Source organism: Brachyistius frenatus, unplaced genomic scaffold (assembly GCF_029030835.1).
Source record: "Brachyistius frenatus isolate BFR_SWC_R1_liver_20210118 unplaced genomic scaffold, ASM2903083v1 Contig_377, whole genome shotgun sequence".
In the NCBI taxonomy this organism is placed as follows: Eukaryota; Metazoa; Chordata; class Actinopteri; family Embiotocidae; genus Brachyistius; species Brachyistius frenatus.
The window spans coordinates 99,994-109,780 of record NW_027210976.1 but is presented as its reverse complement, the minus strand read 5'-3'; the positions used below and the strand labels follow the sequence as shown (position 1 = coordinate 109,780).

The 9,787-nt window shown below is 38.9% G+C and overlaps 2 protein-coding genes across 2 annotated transcripts in view; both read left to right on the top strand.

Moving 5' to 3' along the window:
* cabp1b (calcium binding protein 1b) overlaps positions 1 to 9,787 on the top strand; it is a 64,500-nt gene that overhangs the window by 19,565 nt on the left and 35,148 nt on the right. The gene's annotated exons all lie outside the window — the stretch shown is intronic.
* ggt1b (gamma-glutamyltransferase 1b) lies at positions 1,717 to 7,794 on the top strand. Its single transcript, XM_069724442.1, has 12 exons — positions 1,717 to 1,868; positions 2,206 to 2,336; positions 2,475 to 2,564; positions 2,720 to 2,912; positions 3,002 to 3,162; positions 4,029 to 4,178; positions 5,255 to 5,391; positions 5,828 to 6,015; positions 6,110 to 6,237; positions 6,485 to 6,597; positions 6,709 to 6,822; positions 7,574 to 7,794. The coding sequence occupies exons 1-12, from the start codon at positions 1,717 to 1,719 to the stop codon at positions 7,718 to 7,720; spliced, it is 1,704 nt and encodes a 567-aa protein (XP_069580543.1). The 3' UTR covers positions 7,721 to 7,794.

The window sequence follows — 9,787 nt, the reverse complement described above, 5'->3', positions numbered from 1 at the left end:
GGCCTGGCTGCTTGTTTAAGTGACCCTTCTAGTCCAGCGCTGCACCCCTCCACATGGTTCCCCCGCAGTTTGTTCTTAGTGTTCTTTCCTTCCCTCATGGCAGATGTGATCTTCTCCCTCGCAGCCCTGAAAGCCTTCATCTTCCTGGTGAGGAGGCACTTTATTTAAAGCTTAAATATCAAAGGTTTTCTGAGCCATCATACAAGAAAAAAACAAACATTAATGCGAGAGTTGCGTTGCGTTAGAGCTGTAAAACAGGGCCCTTCTTTAAAGTGTTGACTACATATCTGTCATAAAATGAACCAACAGCTAACTGAGGCCACTGCTGGTTAATATTTGTTCACAGATTAGTGGAAGTGTCACTGCAGATAAAGAAACTTTCATCCGGCAGATTGTTTTTTACTCTCAGTTTCAGGGCCACGCACTAATGCTCTGTGTATATTAGAAGTTTATGTAAAGATGGAGTTCAGATGACTAATTATTTGAGAAGGACTGTCGTCTCGGCTTGTTTCTCTGTCTGGATTTGTTTTTTACCCCCACTTGTAATGCAGGTTAGGTGTTTTATGATGGAGTGGGTTAAAGTTTAATGACTTTGTGATGGTTAAATATTGAGACCCAGTAAGTCTATTACCTATCAACCGCTGCAGATTGAGTCAAACGCACACATCGACCACCTGCTGCAGAGGTCCCGAAAGGAATCAAGGTAAGACAGAAAATAGTTTAAGATACCGGAGAAGGTTCATCTTAGTCATCTGAAGGGTAAAAATGTGAACGCAAGTCTAAGACTAAGGATTGCTGTGAAAGTGTTCGACATGTTGTTTCACCTCACAAATTTTCCTCTTAACCTTTAATTGTTGAAGTAATTTTTTGCTTTTAGATCTGAAAGTAGGCAGCAGTTTAGTATAAACGGTTTGTGTACAGTAATTTGCAACAGTATTTCTTGCACTGTGCAACTAAATCAATTCACTTTCCTGTTATGTAATCTGGCTTCTTTCCTTTGACAGACCAAAGAATCTGCATGACAGTACGGGCTTCAGGGTTCGGAGGTATTATTCAGCTAAAATATTGCGGGCTTCTGCTTTCATTTGCCTTATTTGCTGCAGAAAGCCGAACCAGGAGGGTTCACTGATTACCTCACAGTCAGATCATCTCAAAAATACAAAACCGTATGATTCAGACAACTTCACTTTGTCAGAATACACAGCTACTTCAAAATCCATCTGTCATTTCTGTATGCTACATTATTTTAAATATACATGTCAACCTGAGTATTTATTTGATCACCAGTTAGCTGCGTGAACAGAATGTTTTATTCTTCTAATCAATCAACCTTTTCTTTGAACAGCCTGGTGTTCAGAGTTTAATCTCAGTGTAATGATTGATGGAGGAATTTATATACAACCTTCTTATATAACTGATATTTCAGTAAACCTTGTAAGTTTGAACTGTCATGTGTGGTATCACAGTGGCTGACATTTTCAACGTAACATTTCTCAACCTGTGTTGTATGACATTTGTATTATATGTAATTTCTAAATTATTAATATTTTTGATCTATTTGATGTGTAATTCTTGGTGGTTTGACTTGTTTCTGTTATATGTTTTGCAAAGTGCAGCATTTTGCAGTTGTATTTTCATACGTTTTAAAATACAAATTATGTTTTTTTTTCTTTGTCAGGTATTAAATACATTATTTATGGTGATTGAGTTAAGAAAATGGTAAAGAAAACAATAATTATTGCACTGGCGATGCTGCTGTTGGCATCTGTTGCCACTTTTGTGGGTGTCTACTTCGGTGTGGGGAGAAGGAAGTCGTACCTGAAGGCAGCTGTGGCAGCAGATGCTGGGATGTGTTCAGAGGTCGGCAGGTGAGAGTTTGTTTAATTTGATCCCATAAAGAAACAGATTTATGCAAACATGCACAGTAGCTTGCACATACAGCAATATTAGCATGTGCGCACACACACACGCAAACACACACACACACACACACACACACACACACACACACACACACACACACACACACACACACACACACACACACACACACACACACACACACACACACAAAGATTTAGCAAATGAATCTGCTTTATTTATTTCTGTCTCTGCCCACACAGAATCTTAATATCTTAAGTCTTAATATGTGTAAAAACAAATCTCCTTCCCTCCCCATGTGTTTTTCCATTATTGTGACCACAGAGACGTGCTGTTGAAAGGGGGGTCTGCAGTAGATGCCTCTATAGCTGCTTTATTGTGTGTTGGATTAATGAACGCTCACAGTACGGGCATAGGAGGGGGGCTTTTCTTCACCATCTACAACGCAAAAACTGGTACACGCTCACTCGAACACGCATCTCCACCACAACATTTCTCTGTTGTTTGCTTTCCCACCAACACAAGTCCATACAACTTCCTGATCATCAGGACCCTGAATTCCTTTCCTGATATATGATGCCTACTGTACACAGGGACAGTTGAGACCATTGATGCCAGAGAGACGGCACCACGTAATGCAACGGAGAACATGTTTGGGAATAGTACGGATTTGTCCCAGAAAGGTAATGTTTTCCTAGCGCTATCAGACATGGAAATCAGTTGTAGCAGTAAAGAAGATTACTTTGTAATAAAGACAGAAAGATTAGTGGCCTAAAATAATGTCTGAATAACTTATGAGGCAGCAGTATGACTATAATATGAATTGGTTTTATTTCAGGAGGGTTGTCCATTGCTGTACCAGGGGAGATTCGAGGTTACAAGATGGCACACCAACGACATGGTAAACTGCCTTGGAAAGACTTGTTTGAGCCGAGCATTAAACTTGCAGTAGAAGGATTTCCTCTGGGCAGAGCACTTGCCTCTGCCTTGTCCAGACACAAGACCACCATCATGAATAATACAGCCCTGTGGTGAGAGGAAGTCCCCTTTAATCACTGAATCTGGTTATTTGACTGTAACTTAAAATACTATACGTCTTAAATAATCTCTCTTCTTTCAGTGAAGTGTTTTGTGGGAAGAATGGTGACGTCCTAAAAGAAAATGAAACTATCACATTTCCCAAGCTAGCAGAAACCTATAGGAGAATAGCTGAAGAAGGTCCTGACTCGTTCTACAGGGGAACACTGGCTGAGAAGCTTGTGACAGATATTCAGGCAGCAGGTAGTATTTTTTAAACGTCCAAAAAAAGGGTACCTTTTGTTCATATAGTCGTCATATAAATTAATCCTGAAGCTCTCAACACTTTCATTTAGATTAGAAAAATGCTTGACCGATGGTCAATTATATAACCAAAAGTATGAAGTCACATCATTTAAAGAAAGTTCCTGTTCCTCATTAGGTCCCAACATCAAGAATGCTGCACTCACTGTATATATTGTTACAGTATATAATGCACTATGTTGACTTGAATTCAGACTCAGAGAAACACACAGAACAAGCCAACTATTAACAGCAGCAATAGTGAGTTTTCACTTCTTGGAATTTGGAAACAAAACTCATCTTTTAAATCCACCCTTAAAGAAAACACATGAGTTACCCATGTTTTCCACATGGGACACATGTGAATCACATGTATAACACATGTTAACCACATGCTGCAACATATAATAACGTGGTAACAAGTTTGATCTTCACACATTTCACCATGATAATGTTCCAAAACCACGTTTTCAATGTCCACAAACACGTGTCACATGAGATCACGAGATCACATAAGTTTTTGCACATACATGTATTTTTTCTGTAAGAGTAGACTTTCTTTAAAATCGCAACAAACATTTCCACACATTAAATCATGTTCCTGTACTCACAAAAGAAAAATACATTATCATTCTTCTCAATATTGCCACTGCAAATTTCCCAAATAATAATTTGCTAAAAGACCAAAGGCTAAATATACTATATATATACAGAGTATGCATATGCTCACACGCACCTCTCTGCACATTTAGTCTTCAGGGTACGGGGATTTGAATTACCAGTTCTGTCAAAGTGTGCATTCACAGTGTTTGTCAATGTGTGTTTAGGCGGTATCATCACAATGGAGGATCTGGAGGATTATGTGCCAGTCGTGGATGAGAACCCTTTAAGGGTGATTGTGGGGGAGTACACCATGGTTGTTCCCAATGCCCCCGCCAGCGGCCCCGTGCTATCGCTGATATTAAACATCCTGAATGGTAAGCCTTGATGCTTTATCCAAAAACCTTCCCGAGTGGGAGAGAATGTGCTTTAATGTGAGCTGCCTTCACTCTGCCAGTCGCTCTCACATGGAAGACTCAGCTGTAAGCAGCATGTTGATCTACGCTAACTCCACTCTGAAAATAAAAAGCTTTTCTGACTTAAAGAGCAGTTTGACGACATTGTAAAACACAGAGTTGTAATTTTCTGTCAATTGCAACAAATAAGATTCCGGATATAAGCAAAGACAAAATCTGAAGGTATCACACAAAACATGTAATACACCTGGTAGGCCACAAGAGGACATGTCAGTGTCACGTGTCAGTGTCACGTTTTGCCCTTACACTTACAGATGAGATTTTGGCTTATTTTAGCAATTTAGATTCAAAGATAAGTGCAGTCAATGTCTTCATACCTGAGATACTCTGCAGAAAATCTCATGGATGTTGCTTATCACATTATTCCTACATTTTTTATTTATCAGTCTCATCATATAACCATGACGTATATCACTTCTGTACATCATTATCTGTCTGATTTAGCTGCTGGTCATAGATTTAAACATCGGCCATAAAGCCGAGCCGTTGGTGTGTGCAGACACCGTCTCAATGCTTCAGTGTCTGCCTCTGAGGATTAGATGAGCAACCTCCTTCTAAAATAATTAATCTCCCCAAACCTTTCCTTTCCTCGGACTGGCCACCCACTCGCTGCCCCTCTGCCTCACACCCTCACACTAATCTCGCCAATTTATCTCTAATTGGACACAGTTGAGCGGTCAAAGCTTCACACACACATTTCAGTCACTGGTCCAAACTTTCATCCTGATGAATTAGCGTGACTCCTTCCTCTGTCCGACAGCTGAAACCCATCAAACCAAACCTCTCTGGTTCCCTCAGCCTTCCTCCTGTTGCCCTCGGTGGTCCCATCAGCTTCACACTAAATAAAAACACAGCAACAGTTTGGGTCAGGTTCATTTCGTCTGTCTCCTTTCCCACCTGAGTCGCCATCTGAATGAAGACAGATGGGTGAGGCTGGACTTTAAATTGATTGCTAATGACTGTTGTATTTTCTACAGGGTACAACTTCACCTCAGACAGTGTGGCAAGCGCTGAGAAAAAGATCCTAACCTACCATCGCATTGTGGAGGCCTTTCGTTTCGCGTATGCAAAAAGAACCTTGCTCGGAGACCCGAAGTTCCTCAACATCACAGATGTAAGATCGTCTCTGCTTGAAACACATACAAATTAGCTCCTCTTGTAAATTTTGAAAATAATTTCCAATGCTGAGCAGCTAAAGGTGTATTCACATTATTATGAAATGTACCTTTTGTGTGTGACAAATGTCAAATTTGGTCAACTTTGAGCTGAGCTGCATGAAACTTTGAGGCTGAAGGAATTCACTGTTGGAGACAGCCTGATTGGACAGAAATAAAATGAGCCTACTTCTGAATTTCCACACCTTTACAGTAACAAACATAAAAAGATTATTCTCTTGGCAAAGTACCAGCAAGTAGATGCAACTACCAGGTTATTTTACAAAATTACTTGGAGTGACTCTGAGATTTAGATATGTCATTTCAAGGTTTGGCACATGTCTATTCATAGTTAAAGTACTGCATTTGAATCAAACTAATTCTTCTTCCCTAAAGCTCATCCAGAATTTGACTTCCAGTTCCTTTGCTAATGACCTCCGTGAAAAGATCACTGATGACACGACACATCACATGAACTACTACGAGCCCGAGTTTTACCTGCCTGAGAACCATGGGACTTCACACCTGTCTGTACTAGCAGAAGATGGAAGCGCTGTGGCTGCCACCAGCACCATCAACCAATTGTATGACCTGCCTAATACACCAGGAAACGTATGACCTAATCAGTGTTATGCCAACAACTGGCCTGATATCTTAACAGTTCTTGTTTTCATGTAGTTTGGGCTCCAAAGTCATGTCAAGACAAACTGGGATACTTCTAAACAACGAAATGGACGACTTCAGCTCCCCACTCATCACAAACAGCTTTGGTGTGCCTCCTTCACCGAACAACTTCATCAGGCCAGGTTAGATCATGACATTCACATTCATGCCTCTAGAAACACACATACGGGTCTCTCAACACAATAGATTAGCTTTTCAACAGCTGACTGGACCAAGAAACACAGATGTCAGCATGTCCTTCTTGGCATTGTGCATCAAATAATGTATTTTCTGCATGAAGTTAAATAGATTGTGAGACTATGACAAAGGAGCAAAGGAACATACACTTGTTTTATTTGCGCTTAATTAACCGTTAAATTGTGTTAAAAGGGAAAAGGCCAATGTCTTCAATGTGTCCAACCATCCTCTTTGACAAAACCAACAATGTTAAGATGGTGGTCGGAGGTTCAGGAGGAACAAAAATCACTACTTCTATTGCTCAGGTAAGACAACAAGGTGTAAACTGCTCATATTTAATGTCATTAAGTAGACGAATTAGCAGTGAACTTCTTTCCTCTTTAAATGATCATTGTTTGAAATGTTTGTTGTTTTAGGTGATTCTGAATGCCCTGTTCTTCAAGTACGACCTGAACAAAGCCGTGTCAGATCCGAGGCTTCACAACCAGCTGAGTCCCAACGCCACTGTAGCAGAGCCCGACTTTGACAAAGTGAGTGTCACAAAAAGCAAACAACATTGATATATGTAACTAATAGCAGGGTGGTGTGGAAATGGAGGGAGACAATAATTCATCCAAAACCTCAGCAGACACTGAATCCTTATACGTCTGCCACGACCGGCACCAGAGACTCTGTTCATCACATTCACCTTCAGGGATCAATACAATGCAACAACAACAGAATGCCAATATTCTAATTTGTGGTCTGACTAAAAATAAGCATATTAACAAATGTTGTCTCTGTTTACAAAATGACAGCAAATACTGACTGATTGGTTTTATAATGTTTTTAAATAGTTTGTGAAACCTGCGGAGAGGAAACTTTACCGAATGCTGCGAACGCTTCCTGATATAATATCTTTCAGAAATGCATAGGCTTTTCCTCATTGTTGCTCCGGCAACAATAAAAACTAAATCGACTCGTCCTAATCCTATTTTCTCAGATTTTTTTAATTATTAAAAGTAGTTTTACAAAATACACACATCACACCACAGCATTATTGATAGATAGATAGATAGATAGATAGATAGATAGATAGATAGATAGATAGATAGATAGATAGATAGATAGATAGATAGATAGATAGATAGATAGATAGATAGATAGATAGATAGATAGATAGATAGATAGATAGATAGATAGATAGATAGATAGATAGATAGATAGATAGATACTTTATTAATCCCCAAGGGGAATTTTTTTTTTAAATTTGTATTGATGTACGTAAACGTCTGTTTACAGAACATCCTGGAGGGTTTGGAGAAGAAGAATCACAAGACAGAATTCCTCCAATCGACCGGAGCAGTGGTGCAGGCGGTCGTTCGTCATGATGACGGACTACATGCTCAGTCAGATCCTCGGAAGTGGGCGTACGCAGCCGGCTATTGAGCTCATAAACACACCTCTGATTATACCGAGAGACTGCAGCTGTGGGAACTTTGACACTAGTGGTGCAACCTGGGAGATTATAAATTTAATAAAACTCATTGTTGTTCTGTGACAAGCTGCAATAATGTACTTCATAACATACAGTACCTCAGTGGATTCAAATGTCACCTCATCATTTAATTAACGAATTCACAAGACATTGCATGTTATTTTTAGGGATAACTTTACTGTTGTTGTTTTTTTTTAGTTGAAAAATGAAACAAAAACAAAAAACAAATAACCTGTAAATGCTGAAATCCAAATTTACTGACAAGACAGTGTTTTGTTCACACAGGCAGCCATAAAATTATATAATTCCCGCCTATTTATGAAGCACTTTTGCAAATCATTGGCAGTGTAAAGCCGTTTCCTGTTACTGTTATCCAGTGAATATTTGATATGTTATTCTCAGTGTTGGACAAAGTATTCAAATACTTTATTTAAGTTAAAATACTCCATTAAAAATAAAAGTCCCGCATGAAAAATCCTATTTTAAAAGTACATAATTGCTAGCAGCAAAATATAGTTGCATAAAAGTAAAAGTACCGGTTTGGTCCATCTGACTATGATATATATGATATATTATTATGTATGACATAATACTGAAGTGTCAGTGTGTGAGCAGCATGTTCCTGTTGTAGCTGCAGCAGGTGGAGCTAGTTTGATATATCCAGTTTTATAAACAGTGTCAGCAGATAAATCTGAGGGGTTTTTAGATCATTAATTGGATCCACAAATTGTTTTCCGGTTTTGGACTTTTCCTCTGACTGTTGATTTTTGGCGAGATATTGGATCATTTGAACATTTATTGAAATGAAACCATTTGAGAATTTTAGAGGGAAAAGTCACGATTTGGTGGAGCTGTTAACAACTCATAGACATCTGAAATGTAACCCCGACTACGTACCGTTGTTTGTAAGATATCAGAAGACCAAAAGTTTGGAAATAGCTGGCTTAATCTTTAACAATGAGTTGTATTTAAAAAGTTTGTTATTTTATCCATTTTGTCAAATCTTCATCTTTAAGGAAACTAAAGCTGTCAAATTAATGTAGTAGAGTAGAAAGTACAATATACTTCCACTCCAACAACATTTTAGTGCATCTGAAGTATACTCAAATGGAAATACTTAAGTAAAGTACAAGTATCTCAATTTTGTACTTACAGTACTTAACATACTTTCCACTGTTGGATATGTTATGGTAGCTCTAAATAATTTTCAATCATCTAAATCCTGAACCTACAACACTTTGATATGTTAAAGTTCATGCGAGGTGACAGATCAAACAGTCCTACAGGATAATACTTGAGGTAATATTCCAGTGAGAGATGTCCTATAATGACCTCAAAACAACAACAACAACACAACAACATGATGGCACTCGGTGAAACATCCCAATGACCATGAATGCCAGTACAGAATTTCATGGCAATCCATTTATCATTGCTGAAATATTTGAAGTGGTGGACTGACATTCCCCGAGAGTCATGCTGCTAGCACGGCTCCAGTGTGATGCATGTATAAAGCATCAAATAACTACTGTGGAGATAATTTGCTTCATCAAGGGACTTTGTGACTGACAGTCATCACAGGATTATTTGCTGCCGCTGCTGTGAGTGAAACCATTAGTGGAGAGACATTTTCTGCTCACTGTAAAATGACGCTTACTTTAAATGGCTGTTATTTATACAAAGAGGGAAACGTCATGACACTGACTCTATGAAGTCACAATTTATCCAGATTAAACTCATTTGTCATACAACAAAGACAGTGGTGCTTCACGCAGATGGAAATTTGCATGTTCTCATAACTCACATCGAGCCTCAAAGGAGAACGGAGCAGAATCCACTTAAGAAATCATTACTAATTCATAAGTTTCTCAACTGAAATGTATCTCATTACTGCTTCCTTTGTCTCCGAGCTGCTCTGAAATGAGGCAAATGGGAAAACATGAAGTAGATTATTGCTGGTCGTGCTATACTAACAACAAGGAATAAATCTTTAAAGAAATGTGGTTGAAAGTGAGAAG